Source organism: Euleptes europaea, chromosome 18 (genome assembly GCF_029931775.1).
Source record: "Euleptes europaea isolate rEulEur1 chromosome 18, rEulEur1.hap1, whole genome shotgun sequence".
Lineage (NCBI taxonomy): Eukaryota > Metazoa > Chordata > Lepidosauria > Squamata > Sphaerodactylidae > Euleptes > Euleptes europaea.
Window position 1 is genome coordinate 1,722,038 of NC_079329.1, and position 16,690 is coordinate 1,738,727.

Sequence of the window (16,690 nt, forward strand, 5' to 3'; positions counted from 1 at the left end):
GGATGAGGGGTTGGGATGTGTCACTGAAGTTTTTGGAACGTACAGAATGGCAGACAACAGACCCTCCTATCACACACTTCAACCATGGTGGCTTCTACCGGGGTGGTGGTGCCCTGAGCCTTCTCAACAACATTAAGCTACAAGTTGGACTTTCAAAGGCACTGAAACTTTGTGCCTCCTATAACTCCAGTGGGGTAGTGGTATTAGTCTATTGTAGCAAAAACAAAAATCCACTGGCCCCTTAGCTGTCTTGGTGGCCCTTGGTGTAAGGTCAGGATGGCAATACCATTTTTGTAAATAAAAACTTCCATCATAGAATCATAGAGTTGGAAGGGGCCACCAGGGTCATCTAGTCCAACCACCTGCACAATGCAGGAAATTCACAACTACCTCCCACCCACACCCCCAGTGACCCATACTCCATACCTAGAAGATGGCCAAGGTGCCCTCCCTCTCATAATCTGCTTAAGGTCATCAGGCGGAGCTTACTACGTCAGACACAATGGGAGAAATAAACCCTTTAACCTCAATTTTACAGAAAGGAAAGGGACAGCAGAGAGAGACGTTCGATTATCTAACTTGAATTCCTTGAGTAGTTTAATAGCTGGGGGAGAGAGAGAGCCCAGAGGTAATCCATTAAACTATCTAGGCAGTGAAAGTCTCCACACAGGAAAATTTAATTTGATTTATTATCTTACTCCTCCTCTCTACTCCAATCCCCCCTTTTCCTGTAAACCGAGGTTGTGTGGTTTATTTCTCCCATTGCATTTGAAGAAGTGAGCCTCTGTGTCACTGGAGCAAATGTTGTTAGTCTATGCTGCTGAACTTTCGGTGTTGTTTAAACTCTGACCCATCGCGGCGGTGTTTCACCCGGCCCGCCTAGGGAGGCGTGCAGAAGTCTCTGCTCTTCCCTTTTATGCCCCAGAGAACCCAGGGAGGGTGGTCAGGCTGAGTGTTGCTAGGGAGCCGCAGTGTGATTCCCAGACTGACCGGGCGTGAGGCACTAGGCCGAGAGTGACCCACAACTGGTAGCAATGCCACCGTGCTCTGGAAGGCGACCGTTTATTGCTTGTGTGGAAACCATGCCAACTGTAGCAGAGACCACATGGCTGCACGCCACTGATGTCCAGAACAGTTTGTCATCCTTCAGGCTCCAGAGCTTGCCATAGTAAGAAGTTCTCATGGCTCCTCTGGATTATTCTTTCAGCGCTTCCTTTTTAGAACAAGAGAGACCGAGCCCGGGAACTCTGGCGCCAAAGCCCAGGTCTGGGTGGGGCTGTGTTTTCTCAGCAGTGAAGAGGCGGCACTCAGCACATGCTCCAAAGCCCTTTTTGCTTGATGACTTCCCATCTTCTAGGGCTGAGCCCTGCTCCTGGTTACAAGGTGGAAGGGATCAACCCTGGTTCAATTAAACTCACATTCATTCACATATAAATAACGGAAGATCTCCACATCCCGTATTTCTCTGCATCTTCAATCTTTGTTCCCAAGGCAAATGTAGTCCCGTTCCTTGATGGGAAGATGGCGTCTGAAGACGTGCGTACCCTGCGAGCCCCCCAGAATTCTTTGCAGCAATAAATGTGTGTCGTCTTAGGATTCCTCAAAGCCAAAAACCTCTCAACTGCCAAAGGTAGGAAGGGCCGGATGTTTCTATCCACACCCAAAAAATAATAAACTCAGCAGCCCTGTTTTATTAAATTAATTTCTTTAAAAAAAAATGCAAGACATTAAAATGCATCAAGTCTAAAAAAATAGCCTAAAGAGAAAGAGCGGTTCAGCTCTGCCTGTGTGTCGGACTCTAAGTCTTGTGATACCATAAAGTGCTCAATGGCGCCCCGCTTTCCCTCCTGCGTCCCTTGGTGGGCGGCTTCCCCCCACTCCTGTAGCTCATTCGTGGTTCTCTGGGCTTAGTTCGTCCAACTCTGTGTATGGCTTGATCTCGTGGTCCAACAAGGACGGGGTGCGTCGGAATGCAGTGGCGATCTGATCGAAGGTGCGCCCTCGGGTCTCGGGGACCTTGAGGTAGGTGAAGCCCAAGAAGATCAGGAGGAGGACTCCAAAGATGAGGAAGACGTAGGGGCCGCACGCGTCCTGCAGGAAGGAGGGAAAGGGTGAGCCACTGCGGAGGCCCCAGAGCCCCAGAAGCGGCCTCCTCCTAAAGCAGGTTTACTTCCTTCACCTATACCTTGCCTTTCTCCCCAATCAGGACCCAAAGCAGCTTACATCAATCTCCGTGCCTCCATTTTATCCTCAAAACAACCCTGTGAGGTAGGTTAGCTGAGAGCTGAGACAGTGAGGGAGACAGCTGCACCTCCCTGGGGTGGGCCATAATCCTGGGGCTGCCACAGGAAAGGCCCTCTCTCGCATACCCACTAAACAAGTGCCTTATTCGGTGGGACAGTCAGAAGGGACTCTCTGTGCAGCCTCAATCCCCAGGCAGGAAGGTATGGGAGAAGTTGGTCCTTCAGATACCCTGGTCCCAATACATGTAGGGCTTTAAAGGACAAAACCAACAACTTGCTTAAAAAAAAACAAACGTAGAGAGGGTTTCTCTCCCACTTCCATGTTGGGTCGGGCATTCCGTTCCAGGAGGCCCACAGGCAGTCCTGCTTCAGGGAGTCCGTGCGCATTCCTGCACGCACACCCGGCCTCCCCCCTCCCGTGCCAGTGAGGGATACGTACAGCAATCGACTGAAAACTCATGCCGATGATGAAGTTGCAAGTCCAGTTGGCGAATCCGGCCACGGCCATCGCGGCCGGGCGGGGCCCCTGGCTGAACAGCTCGGCCACGATGAACCACGGGATGGGCCCCGGCCCGATCTCGAAGAACGCCACAAAGCCAAAGACGGCCACCATGCTGAGATAGCTGATGGACGGCACTTTCTCCTGTTTGGGGCGGGGGGAGGAATGCGGTGGTTAATTACGCGGCAGCAGAAATAACAGCTTGAAGGCCCTGCGGAGACCTGGCGCTGGGAAACTGTTTGCCTGCCTTTTTGCTACTAGAGATCCAAGCCAGCTGACACAGAAGGCTAAAACCACGTTCTGCATCCAAATTAGGGTTGCCATCCTCCAAGTGGGGTATGGAGATCTCCCAGGATTACAGCTCATCTCCAAAGACCGCTTTCCTGGAGAAAATGGCTGCTTTGGAGGGTGGAATCTACAGCATTATACCCTACTGGGCTCCCTCCCCAAGCTCCACCCCCTAGGTCTCCAGGAGTTTCTCAACCTGGAGTTGGCAACCCATATCCAAATGCATAAGCTCTGAACATACTCAGACACATCAAGCCAAAGGCCAGTGCAAAAGCCGTGCGTAAGCATTGCTACCCAACAACGCTCTCCCCATTCAACTTTTCCATAGTGAACCAGTAACAACTCAGCAAAATGCGAAATGTTTGCAAAGTCCCTATGAAATAGTTTGATTTTGCAGAGTTTTCCATAAACCAGGAGAGTAGGAGCTTGGCTTGCCATGGTCGGGAAACTGTTCCACAACGAATGGGCTGCTACTGCTACGAATGGGCAAGTCACTGGCTGAGAGACCCAGAAGAACCCATTAAGCGGAGCGATGCAGACTTGTGAGTTCACAGGGGGAGAGGTGGCAATTTGGGGAGCTCTCCGTGCCCGACACAGAGGCTGGCAACCCTAATGCGCGACCAAAGCAGTTTCTTGCATATTTAGTGTTCTGCTTCTTTCTGCCCTTCTGCGGGGGCTCCCTGTGGTCTCCTGCCCAGGTGTCTGATTAGAGTGGCACAGGCTTAAGGAAAGCACCATCGCCTACTTCTGGACCCCTCTGGGGTGGTTTGCCATTGCCTGCCCCTTCACAGCAACCCTGGACTTCCTTGGTGGTCTCCCGTCCAGATACTAACCAGAGCCGACCCTGCTTAGCTTCTGAGATCTAATGAGATCAGGCTATCCTGGGACATCCAGGGACTGGGAGAGAAATCTAGGATCTGGGAGTCTATCATTTGGATGGGGAGGGCAGTACACAAAACACATTTCCGCACCTGGCTGTCAGAAACCAGTGCAGCTGCGGGGAGGGAGAGAAAGGGCAGCCTGAAGTCCCAATTGTCCCCCATCTGGCCCCCAAAGTTCTGAATGTCCCCCTCCAGATTTGTAGGTTGCCCGGGGTGGGGGCTGTGTAGCTCTGGTCAATAATCCCTGGTTCTTTGCCCAGGTACTCACCTGCAAGGCGAGGGCCGCGGTCATCAGGAAGGCGCATATGCACATTCCAGCCAGGCCCAGCATATGCAGCGTGCGCCTCCCTGCCCGCTCCACCAAGAACAGCTGAAGAGGAAGAAAGAGGGACACAGTGTCAGAGAAAGAAACCAACACAGGAACTCAGACTACCATCAGACTACCACCTGCTTCCCTCTGCAGCATCTCCTCTTGCTGGCAGCAAGGTGTTTTTGTTGGTTTGTTTTTGCATGGGATCCTCGGCAGAAAGTGACCCAAACGGCGGGGAAGAAAAGGAACTACCACTCAGCATTTTCAGGCATTTCCAGAATCCATGTTCTGGATAAAATTATGAAGCTGCCAGGGTGCATATTTTAGACACACAGATATGGTGATGGCATTGGATAAGATCAGTATTGCTCAGGAACAAACCTCTACTCTTTGGAAAGAGTTTACTCAAAGGGAGGGGAGGGACTGTGGCTCAGTGGCAGAGCATCTGCTCGGCATGCAGAAGGTCCCTGGTTCAATCTCCGGCATCTCCAGTTAAAGGGACTAGGCAGATAGGTGATGGGAAAGACCCCTGCCTGAGACCCTGGAGAGCTGCTGCCAGTCTGAGTAGACAATATTGACCTTGATTCAGTATAAGGCAGCTTCGTGTCTATGGATGGGCTGTGACTGAATAGTAGAGCATATGAGCATGCAGGAGGTCCCAGGTTCAATCCCCGGCATCTCCAGTTAAAGGGACGAGGCACGTAGGTGATGGGAAAGACCTTCCTCAGCCTGAGACCCTGGAGAGCAGCTGCCAGTCAGAGTAGACAATACTGACCTTGATGGACCAATGGTCTGATTCAGTATGAGGCCCTTCATGAGTGCTCAAGCAGTGGAAAGGGCTTAATCCTAATCATGTTCACGGGAACAAAAGGGAGATCTTTGAAGTGGGATCTGTGAAGCGGGCCTCAACACGGGCACCGGAGGGCATGCATGGTTTGTGAAACTGAAGGAGCAGTCCCCATCCATGTGGCAGGGGTGAGCACGTTGGGGGCAGCCGCACTTACAGAAATGACCGTGAAAGCGGTGTTGATCGCCCCGGCTCCGATGGTGGCGTAGATGGGACTCTCCACCCCCGCCTTTGTGAAGATGTCGGTTGAGTAGTAGAATATCTACGTGCAGAGGGCAGGACAGAAGTAGTTAGGGAGGGGTTCCTCGGTCACCATCCACCCCCCACTCTCCTGCACCCCTCAGCTGTTAACGGCCCCAACTCACGGCGTTGACGCCGGACAGCTGTTGGGAGAGCTGTAGGACCACGGCAATCAGCAGGGGCTGGCGGTACATGCGGGAGCGGAAGAGCTCCAGGATGGAGACTTTGCGCTCCATGTCCATGCGCCGCTTCTCTTCCTTCATCTCGTTCAGTGCGGCGCTCACGTCTGCGCAGCCCGTCAGCCTCTTGAGACCTGGGATGCGGGGCAGGACAGAGAGGAGCTGCTCAGCATGGGGGTTGGCGCGCTCAGGAAAGGGGGAAATCTCTGAGGAGCAGTGAGGGCTGAGCCAAAATAAGAGGGGCCAGTTTTGCAAATAAACAGATCAAAATACCAGGGTTGCCAACCTCCAGGTGGGGCCTGGAAACCTCCCAGAATTATAACTGATCAGCAGACAACAGAGATCAGTTCCCCTGGAGAAAATGGTTGGGAGGGTGGTCTGAATGGCGTCATATGCCATTCAGGTCTTTCCCCTCTCCAGTCTCCGCCCTCCCCAGGCTTTACTCTAAAATCTCCAGGAATTTCCCAACCCAGAGTTTGCAGCCCTATAAAAGAGTTTGCAACCCTTGTTTCATCAATCTTTTGGGAGCCCGTAAAACCGGGCGAGCCAGTTCTCCTTTTCAGCAGGAAGGCAGGAAACTTCGCCAGTGCCTGGTGGGGTGTGTGTGTGTGTCCTCAGGTCTGAGGGCTTAATTGGTACCACGCTGGCTAAATGACCCCATTAGCTGGATCACAAAGCCAGCCAGAAGAACAGCCTTCTTTTAAAAAACAACCACCCCCCCCAAGCGGGCACTAAAGCGGCTGTGGAGTTGCCCAGACAGGAGCAGAACAGAGCAAAACTGTAGGCCATTTTATCTGGACTGACTGAGCTGTCTAGTCCAGATAGGATTGTCAACCGCCAGGCAGTAGCTGGAGATCTCCTGCTATTACAACTGATCTCCAGCCAATAGAGATCAGTTCACCTGGAGAAAATGGCCGCTTTGGCCATTAGACTCTATGGCATTGAAGTCCCTCCCCTCCCAAAACCCCTCCCTCCTCAGGCTCCACCCCCAAAATCTCCCACCAGTAGTGAAGACGGACCTGGCAGCCGTACAAAGCGGCCGTTTTCTCCAGGTGAGCTGATCTCTATCAGCTGGAGACCAGTTGTAATAGCAGGAGATCTCCCGCTAATACCTGGAGGTTGGCAAAGGGATGGAGGCAGATGAGGGAAATCAAGAAAAGGGAGATGGGAGGGAGGCAGATGGGGGGCAGGGCACCAGCCAGGGTGGGGGGCGCTCACTTTCTTTGGCCTTAGACTCCTTGTTGCGGATGATGTAGAGGAAGCGCGGGCTCTCCGGGCAGAAGGGGAAGAGCAGCAGCTGGAGGGCAGAGGGCACCACGGTCAGGCCCATCAGGAGGGGCCACAAGACTTCGGTGCCCAGGATGGAGCTCAGGCCGAACACCTGTGGCAAGAGAGAGAGGTGAGTGAATTGAGCCCTGGGCGGATGGCTCTGGGCAGAGCGCAATCCCAGGAAAGCCACCCAAATGAAATCAGTGCCCACATCCATATTGAACGGTGTATACCTAAGAAATAAAAATGTACCCACTGTCTCAAAAACCAGCCTCAACAACAGGTAGGGATGCCAGCCTCCAGGGGGGGCCTGGGGACCCCCTGGAGTTTCAGCTCATTTCCAGGCTACAGAGATCAGTTCCATTGGAGAAAACAGCTGTTTTGGAGGGTGGACTCTTTATGGCATAGTACCCCACTAAGGTCCCTGTCCTCCCCAAGCTCCACCCCCAGATCTCCAGCAGTTTCCCAACCTGAATCTGGCAACCCTACCCCCCATCCCCCGCCAGTGGCCAGGGGGACCTGGCAACCCTAGCAACAGGCCTGCCCTGGGGGGGGGGAGTTCCCTCCCTCCTATCCTATTTCAGAGCACTTCCCACTTGAGACTCCCAACATACAAAGTTTGTAGCAACCGCTAGGGTTGCCAACTCCAGGGTGAAATGCCACATTGTCCACCCTCCAAAGCAGCCATTTCCTCCATGGGAACTGATCTCTCTCATCTGGAGATTAGTAGTTATTCCAGGAGATCTCCAGGCCCCACCTGGAGGTTGGCAAGCCTAAGCCTGCCCCGGAAGCACAGCATGGCTTTGGGAAGCAGCAGGTGTGTGGTGGTGGGGGGGGGGAGTTGTCTTTACCTGGGCAATCAGGATCCCGGTGACGATGGCCAGTTGATGGAGTGTGCCCAGCGCCCCCCGCAGGTTGGTGGGGGAGATTTCTCCCACGTACATGGGGACGAGGCCTGAAGCGAAACCTGGGAGGGAAGGAAAGGTGATAACCGGGATGTTTGTCGGATTCGTCCAGCCGTTTCCGGCCTTCTCTTGGAGGACTGACGCTCTTTTCAGGCCAAGGGCCGCGTCCTGGCCTCGACTTCAAGGCTGCGAGTCTAGGGGGCCGAGGGACGAGAACTCCTCCTGGCACAGAGTATAGGTCTATCAGCAGCTACGAGCCACGGTGATTAAAGGGAACCTCCACATGCAGAGGCAGTCAGCCTCTGAATCCCAGTACCAGGAGGCAGCATCAGGGGAAGGCCTCGGCCTCAGCGCCTTATCGTTGGACCTCCACAGGAACTGTGTGAGATGGGATGCTGGACTAGATGGACCCTCACTGGTCTGATCCAGCAGTTCTCTCCTGATGTTCTTATCCTGACCCGAACCCGGGACTACCCTAGAAATCTCCTTGGAAAGGTGGTGCCTGCTCAGACCTCTTGCAAAGAAAACCTTTTGTAAGGATATTTATTTTTTGTTCGTTTCATTGATAAAGTGGCTGACAACATCGGTCTCCCCTCCTCCATTTTATCCTTTTAGCAACAACCCTGTGAGGTAGGTTATGCTGAATGTATGTGACTGCACCACGATCATTTTGCGAGCTTCCTTGGCAGAACATGGGGATCTGAACCTGGGTCCCCCAGATCTTGGTCTGACTGTCTAACCACTACACCACACTGCCTCTCGATTGTGAATTACCTTGTTAGATCATTTGCATGGTCCCCTTCAGTATGATTGAGAAAGGACTCAGCAAGAGAGCCAGCGTGGTATAGTGGTGAAAGTGCTTGACTTGGACCTGGGAGACCTGGGTTCAAATCCCCACTCATGCTGTGGAGGCTTGCTGGGTGACCTTGGGCCAGTCACACCCTCTCAGCCTAATCTACCTCACAGGATTGTTGTGAGAATAAATTGCAGGGAAGGATATCAATGTAAGCTGTTTTGGGTCCCCACTGGGGAGAATGGTGGCATACAAAGTATATAAATAAAGACATTATTTTGAGAGTTCACCCCAGCTGTGGAGATCCACCCCTCGGGGGGACGTCACCCCAGACCTGAGATGTGGAAGGGGCTGGTTGAGTTGAGAGAGGGGCAACAGGCACATTCTCAGCGACTCTCAATGACACATTTTGCCTGTGTCCAGGAGCCGCCAGAGGCGTTGGGTCTAAGCCCTCCGATCCCCCCCTCTCTTCTGCCGCTGTGCCGGGGGTGGGGGGGCCTCGCCCCTCCCTCCTTCTCCCCACCCACAACATCAGCCATCTTACTGTTACCTGAGAACACCCCGATGAAGAAGCGTCCCAGGATCATCATCTCGTAGGACTTCCCGACCTGCGCCAGGCCCATCAGAGCACCGCCCACGAAGGCCAGGCCGTTGTTTACAATCATAGCCCTCTTCCTAAAAGTGGCGAGAAACCACAGGGAGGGCAGTTACGCTCAGTGGGAAGGGCTTCATGGTAGGGTTTTCAATCCACACGTAAAAAGAATGGGGAATATGGGTACCAGAAATTGCAAAGATAAGCAACAAAATGTGGTACCCATCATACTGTATATGAATTCCAATTTTTAATGCAATTTTTATATATATATATTTGTTATTTGTAAATTATATATATATATATATATATATATATATATATATATATATATATATATATAAAAAAAAAATTTACAAATAACAAATAGTTGTTAATTTTAGCAGCAATGTATAACATAGTTTAAACTGATATAAATACAAAGTATATTTCTACAAATTTGTCATAGTCTTTAGTCAATTATATATATGAAAAAAACAGGAATACAGGTAGTAATTCATAAGGTAAAGGTTTTGAAAAAGGACAAAGGTATTAAATTCTTTGTTTAGTGTCCATTTTGCTTAGGTTTCTTAATGTTCTCTTATCAAGTTGAAATCGACTAGGAATATCAGGTAGAGAAATCATCAGGTGTAGACAAGTTCCTTTGGTTGTTCTTGTTTTGTAAACTAACTTCATCAGTGGGAAGGGCTTCGTGGCAGGTTTTTCAATCCAGCACAGCCAAGGACCACCTGCCCCGGAAGCCCTTGCTCTCAGCGCCCGGGGGGGTGGGGGGAAGGGGTTGCCAGTCATGACTTGGTGCTGAAGGAGGAAGGGAGCATTCCCCCCACCCTGGCTAAGGCTGCTTTAGACCCAGGTAGGGAAAAAGAAAGGTCCTCATTTTGTGCCTGTTCCCTTCAAGCCTTCCAGCAAAAAAGACCTTCCATCGGGAAAGCTCATCAGGAAGGGAAGAACAGCTCGAGTCCAGGAGCACCGTAGCGACCCACTGGATTTTCAGGGTAAGAGCTTTTGAGACTCAAAGATCCCTTCATCAGATATCTTTGACTTTCTGGTTGATCTCTAAGATGCTCCTGGGTTCGAATCAGGCTACTGTTGCACTGCAGACCCTCTGAAAATGGAAGGGAAGAGTCAAGAACCCCACTTTCCTAGCACGGCCACATGAGTTGGCAGATCAGTTTTCTAAATCCCCTGCCCAGTGCCTGCAGAGCCCTGGGTTTTAGAAAACCCAGCAGGTGAGAACAGGAAGCGTTCCATCTAGGACAGCATCACCTATTGAATTCCTGCCTGCAATTATTGAAAAAGTAAAGGTGCAAGTATGGGTCAATACTGACCAATGGGGAGGGGCCGTGGCTCAGTGATAGAGCATCTGCTCGGCATGCAGAAGGTCCCAGGTTCAATCCCCGGCATCTCCAGTTAAAGGGACTAGGCAAGTAGGTGATGTGAAAGACCTCTGCCTAAGATCCTGGAGAGCCGCTGCCTGTCTGAGCAGACAATACTGACTCTGATGGACCAAGGGTCTGATTCAGTAGAAGGCAGCTTCATGTGTTCATGTGTGTGTTCACATCCTGACCTTTGCTAGGCAGACTATGTTTACGGGGTGGTTTGCCATTGCCTTCCCCAGTCGTCTACACTTTGCCCCCAGCAAGCTGGGTACTCAATTATTAAAGGGGCAGGAAATATCTATATCTATCTATCTATCTATCTATCTATCTATCTATCTATCTATCTATCTATCTATCTATCTATCTATCTATCTATCTATCTATCAACAATATATATTTTATAAGGAAGCAATTCAGTTTATATATGTACCAACAGCAATGGTTAAGAGAGGTACAGATAAAGAAAAGATTTTGTGGGTGGGGAAATATAAGAAAATTAAAAGGGGCAGGAAAAATATTGTCCACTCCTTCCCAGAGAAGATGCTTTGCCAATCTGAAGCAGGTGGCTGGTAGTGATGCATCCCAAAGCACTCTGCATGTGTTCAGTGGCACTCTTCTCTTGACGAGGCATATCAAGGGACTCACCTGCCCAGCCATTCTGAGACAACGCCCACCATACAGGAGGAGATCATGCCCCCGATGGAGAAGATGGCGACGGACAAGGACCAGAGTGTGGTGAGGGTGCCGGGGTCAATGGGCATCGGCTCCTCCTTGCCCTGGCGTGCCATCCACGTGGCATTGTAGCTCTGTTCGATGATCTGAGGGGGAGGACAGCAAGAAAACAGTCTCAGCAGGAAGTCCACTTGGGCAGTCCCAAGCGAGGACCTCCACTCCTCCCGGAAAACTCAGCAAAAAAATATCTGCACGTGTTCAGAGGCACCCCTCATCTGCCAAGAGCCCTCAGAGTTAAGAACAGAAGAGCCCTGCCGGATCAGACCAGTAGCCCATCTAGACCAGATTCCTCTTTCTCACAGTGGCCAACCAGATGCCCACAGAAACTGGGCACTGGATCAGGCCAGCAGTCCATCTAGTGGAAGAAAAAAAGGAGGGGATTTTTTTTAATAGGTTTTTTTTTTTACTGCTTTACTAGGTTGATACCTGCACACATAGTATATGAGAGACTTATACTAACCAGTATTACATCAAGAACCTATTATACCAGATGTTTGAGTAATTGGGAATAGAATTTACAACATATACACATGCCTGGTTGGGTTTGAACTGTTTGTATTTGTATTCATAACTAATGTATTTCTGTAAATGTGTGCGGGCTTAAGAAAGGGTTTTAATTAACCACTGATGAAGGCCCCCTAGGCCGAAACGCGTTTGGTATGTGGTTACAGTTATCAACCTCAGGATATGCCATTGTGCTATTTTAATGCTTTTAAATAATTTTAAATTTTACATAGCGCTTCTAATAAATTATACTTTCAGTATTTATACATAGACTTATATATTTTCTTTTCACCCAACCTTGGGTACCCAGCAGTCCATCTAGTCCAGCATCTTCTTTGGCCGGCCAGATGCCTGCAGACTAGTATTCCGGGATGCCTCTGAACACGGGGACTCCATTTAGTCACCGTGGCCGGCTACTGAGGGACCCTCTCCTCCAGGAACTGCCTAATCCCTTTTGAAAGACATTAAAGTTGGAAATTGTCATGACATCCTGTAGCTATGAATCCCACAAGTTAATTATTATCCACTGGGTGCTGCCTCCAGACCCACCCGGAAAGGTCTTTAAGCAGGGCATTACTCACCTCCAGGAACTGGTATTGAGAGGTATACCTCCTCTGAATGTGGAGGTTCTATTTAGCTATCATGGCTAATCGCCATCAATGGATCTCTCCTCTCGTGTGGATTTTTAAGCCTGTGACCACCTGGCCTGGGGACTTTGCTCTCTCTCTCCTTTCGGGGCATTCCCATACCTTTTGCGGTGCATTGATGACTCCGATGTTGTATCCAAACTGCAAGGATCCCAAGACTGCTGTGAACACCGACAAGATCAAGGTGGGGGTTAACCTGCTCCCGGTACCCGCAAATTCCTCCTGAAAAAGTCCAGACACACGCATGAAAAGTACACTGTCCCTTACTGCTGGCACATGAACTCCATGTATGTGTGTGTGTGCACGCGCATGTCTCCTGTGTTGTGAGAACAGTGTGAAGAACACAAGATGCTTCAGGGCTGGCCAGGAGCTATATTTACAAAATCCTTCCGAGAGATCCAGCACCAAATGGAGAGAAGGAAATAACAAAACCAGTTCTCTTGTTCCCGTTTTCATTTTTAGCTGAGTTCCTCCTGTGTCCTTTAGATGAAAGCAGCAACTGTCTAGAAGTAGCACGTAGCTTGCTAAACCACAATGCCGCAAAGATGCTGTAAAGCTCCAGTGTGGGTGTTGTGCATACAGCGACAGTTGTGGTTTCTTGCATAGTTTCTTCATTGATGCTGCAGCTGCCGATAGGGACCAGCAGCAATGGGGCTTCCATGGGGCATGTTTCACCACAATTACCCTGCTCCATTTGCTTGTGGTGGCCATTCCCCCTGCCCCATGGGGCAGGGCTTTGAGGAGGGGGGGTCTTTAAAAATTGGCAATTGACATATCATTATAAAGTTATAACCATCTGTCTCTCCACTTCTGTAAATTCTCAGCTTTCATTTGTTTTTAAGTCAATCTTTTGCCCCTTTCATTGTGGAGATATAATTAGAGGAGTTAGAGGCTTCCCTTTTAAAAACGAAAGCTGGAAGTTTGCAGAACCTGATAGATTGTCACATTGTAAATATATTTCAATTGCTGATTCAGAAAAAAATTAAGCCATCCAGTGGGTTGGGGGAAACGGCCACGACAGGGGAGTGGGGCAGGACAAATGGCAGCGATGTGGGCATGACTCTGCCATCACATAGGTGCCAGCCTGGTTTTAGCTGTGCCCTTTCTCAAAATCGCAGGAAAGCAACTTGGGGGGAAATCACAGGAAAAACAAGGGAAACATGGCCCTTTATGCAGGGATGTTTCCCTGTGGTCACCCCCGCCAACTGCTTCGGGGCTTTCTTTAGATTATGCATGCTTTTTCCACCCATCAGAGGTCACCTCGCACTCCCCACACATTTTGCCCGTGTTTTCCATATGCTGGAAACAAAGAATCTGCATAAAAGGCCATTGAGATACAGGGAAACACCACAAAGCTATGGGGAGGGGGACTCGCATCCAAGACAGGACAAAGATCCCACGTGTAAGTGACCATGCAGTATTTAATTATTTGTTTATTTAATTCATATATACCCCATCTTTCTCCCCAATGGGGGATCCAAGTGGCTTATGTCATTCTCTTCTCCTAGATTTTATCCTCCCAACAACCCTGAGAGGTAGGCTAGGCCAAAAGAATGCGACTGGCCCAAGGTCACCCAGCAAGCTCCCAGAGGACGCATGGGCATTCAGACCTGGGTCTTCCAGATATCAGTCCCACACTCTTTACCACTACACCACACAGAAGCTGTTTTGCACAGTGTGTGTAGGTGCTGCTATGACTGGCACTATGGGACGGATCTGGTTTGTTTATGTGGGGCTCGCATGGGAAAACCTCCGGGCAGATTGATTTATTCCAGAAATTTGCCAGCCACCTCTCCAGGCCTGGCTCAAGACGGCTGCAAACTGAACCAATAAAACAAAACCCAGCGAGCAAGGCAATAAAATGAGTCAATAAAACAAACTGCCTGATAATAAACTGAGTCAATAAATATGCCTGATGTTCATTAGGGGGAGGACTCTCTCTCCCCAGGCTCCACACCACTACCCTCTCTCCAGGAACTTCCTGGAGAGGTGGCAACCCTCCTTGGCAGAAGCCTTCTGCCCATTTTCTTTGCAGCTTCCTTTTCTGAACGTGACAGGGAAACAGGAGGAAGGGGGATGGAAGGTGAGCTTTGGAAGCCAAGCTGGGTAAGCAGCAGCTGGGGTTTGGGCAGAGGGAATGCAAATCACCAGCCTTCTTCTGACCCCTGTGCAGCATCTAGGGTGGGGCACATTGGCCAGCCTTGCCAATGCCCAGGCAGGCAAGAGAAGTGTCAATATTGAAGGATGGCATTTTCAAAGGCATGGCCACACTTCGCCCCCAGGCCCCTACCTACTCCACCGGGACACACAACAAGCCAGCTAGATGCAAGCCGGGATGGGTGGCCCAGGAGGTGAGCCAATATTCGATATCTGACTTCAGTTCTAGCCCGCCTTTATCAGGAAAGAGATCTAATTTAGGGGCAGGGGAAACAGGCCCTCGGTTTGTCTCGGCCACGCACAAAAGCGCAAAGCGTTTCAGCTGGATCAACCCGAGTGTAAGGCTACGGAGGCCTGGATGGAGGCCTCGGGTGAAGGTCAAACACCATCCAAACTCCCAGGACAGCAAGAAAAGCTATGACACAGAGGCTTTTCTTGCTCAGAGACACGCACCACCATGCGCACGCCTCACACGGGCCTTGCGTCCAACCCACTTCTCATGCACAACCTTGGAAGCATCGCCCTGGAAGGAACCCTCAAGGTCGAATGTCATCCGGGGCCACAGGAGAAGCAAGAGATGGGGCAAGAGGCAGCCACGGCAGCAGCCTCACGCCCATGTTTCTTGCGCCACGGACCTCTCGTGAAACGCCCTGCTTGCACGTAACACTAGGTTCGTGGGCCTGGCAGGAGGTGATGGAGGGAAAGGCTGCCAAAGACCGCGCAAAGCAGAAAGGGAACTTGGGGCTGTCGGCCCTCTCAGGACCGTTGTGCAAAGGACATTTGGAGGTCAAGGAAGGGCTTGATACAGTTGTGCAAAACGTGAGAAACCTCTGTCCAAATTATTATGGTTGATATAGCACAGTCATGGCGGCTTTCGGGGTTCTTCCCGCGCTTACATAAGCACCCAGCGCAATGTTCAAGCGGTCTGGCTTCGGCTGGGCCCCCCCACAGATCTCCCCAAACGTTGCCCCTTCTTCCTGCCCGTGAAAAGCTCTTTGCTTATCTTTGACCATCAGCTTCTGCGTCTCTGCTAAGAACATTGTTTGGTGGTTTCCCTGTAACTCTGCCCAGACTTCCGGTGCAATCTTCGGCACGCCAGACAAGCACTGGCCTGACCAGGGATCGGCAGAAGTATGCCATCGCCCGGCTTCTTCCTTCTTGCCTTTCTAAATGAAGGGGGGGATCCCTGTCTCAGCAGCCCACCCCCTCCCCCTGCTACTGGCTACCTCAGCGGGTAGCACAGCATCCCTGCATTTCTGCTCTCCCCACCCCAGAGTCAGCTGCATCTGGGGGGGGGGGGCTTATACCAGGCATCCTTTCCTTGCCCAAAGAGCCTGCAAGGGTCTCTTTTGCCCATCCCAGGATTAGAACCCAGAGCCAGGCAGGAGAGGTGTGGGAAATGCCACCTACCTTTCGGCCAGGTACCATCCTGAGCTGGCTAGCAACAAACGGCCGCTCTGAGTGAGTGACGCAGGCGGGCCGGTCCCTCCCTCTTCCTTTAGGGCTGGTATGTTGGGTGAGGTCCCGTTTCCTAGGAAGGCCTGGCAGGGAGGGGCAGCCAGAAGGGAATGATGCCGCAGGAAGGGAGAGCCACGGGAGCCGAGGCTGTGCCGCCTAGTGGGCCTCGCTCTAGCCTGCAACCATTTGCCAGGCAGAAATTCACCAGGTGGAGCTCTCTGCCAGCATGACAATTCCAAGGTGAACAGGAAGCAACTGAAGACAGGAGAGCCCTGCTGGATCTGTACCCGTGGGTTTGACCAGGATCGGGGCCTTGGGCACTGTGCCACTTGGGGAGTCTAAAGTAGGCTGCAGACCAGAGGGCGTGGACGCCTGGGTTCTTTGGAAGGCACCTGTGGCTGCAGCAGCCACCGCTCCTGGCAGGGATCGGGGCCCAGGAGATGGCTCCACTGGGGGGGGGGGTGCTGCGGGACCTGCTCTCTCTGCTGCAAATGGGAGCCTGCCTGCCAAATGGCCACAGCTCGGGAATGAGGGGGCATCTTTGTTTCCAGCAGCATGGCTGGATCCCCCACCCCACCCCGGGCCAGGGGAGGGCTGCTTGGCGTGACACGCAGGGAGCAGAAACGGACCATATTAGGGGATGATTCTGGAGTGGAGAAGCCTCAGGAATGTAAATAGGGAGAAGGTTTGACCTCCCAGGCTGCCTTCCCCAGTCCCACGCTGTGGGACAGGAAGGCATGTGGAAGCCGTCCTGGGGCACTTTGCCA

General features: G+C 51.4%; 1 protein-coding gene across 1 annotated transcript; it reads right to left on the reverse strand.

Annotated features, from left to right (window-relative positions):
• Positions 1–1,887: 1,887 nt before the first annotated feature.
• SLC2A4 (solute carrier family 2 member 4) lies at positions 1,888–12,509 on the reverse strand. The gene is made up of 10 exons (XM_056863526.1): positions 12,411–12,509; positions 11,071–11,243; positions 9,005–9,129; positions 7,608–7,723; positions 6,706–6,868; positions 5,434–5,621; positions 5,226–5,330; positions 4,180–4,281; positions 2,683–2,886; positions 1,888–2,091 (listed from the first exon to the last, which is right to left on the reverse strand). Exons 2-10 carry the CDS (start codon positions 11,211–11,213, stop codon positions 1,888–1,890), a joined length of 1,350 nt encoding a protein of 449 aa, XP_056719504.1. The 5' UTR covers positions 11,214–11,243; positions 12,411–12,509.
• Positions 12,510–16,690: the final 4,181 nt, after the last annotated feature.

Excerpts from the sequence above, each read along its gene's own strand:
- SLC2A4 (XM_056863526.1), bottom strand. The coding sequence starts at position 11,213 with ATGGCACGCCAGGGCAAGGAGGAGCCGATGCCCATTGACCCCGGCACC. Across the intron at positions 7,724-9,004 it reads CTTCATCGGGGTGTTCTCAG|GTTTCGCTTCAGGCCTCGTC; the intron begins GTAACAGTAAGA and ends CTTCCCTCCCAG. Across the intron at positions 2,887-4,179 it reads CCGCGGCCCTCGCCTTGCAG|GAGAAAGTGCCGTCCATCAG; the intron begins GTGAGTACCTGG and ends CGCCCCAAACAG.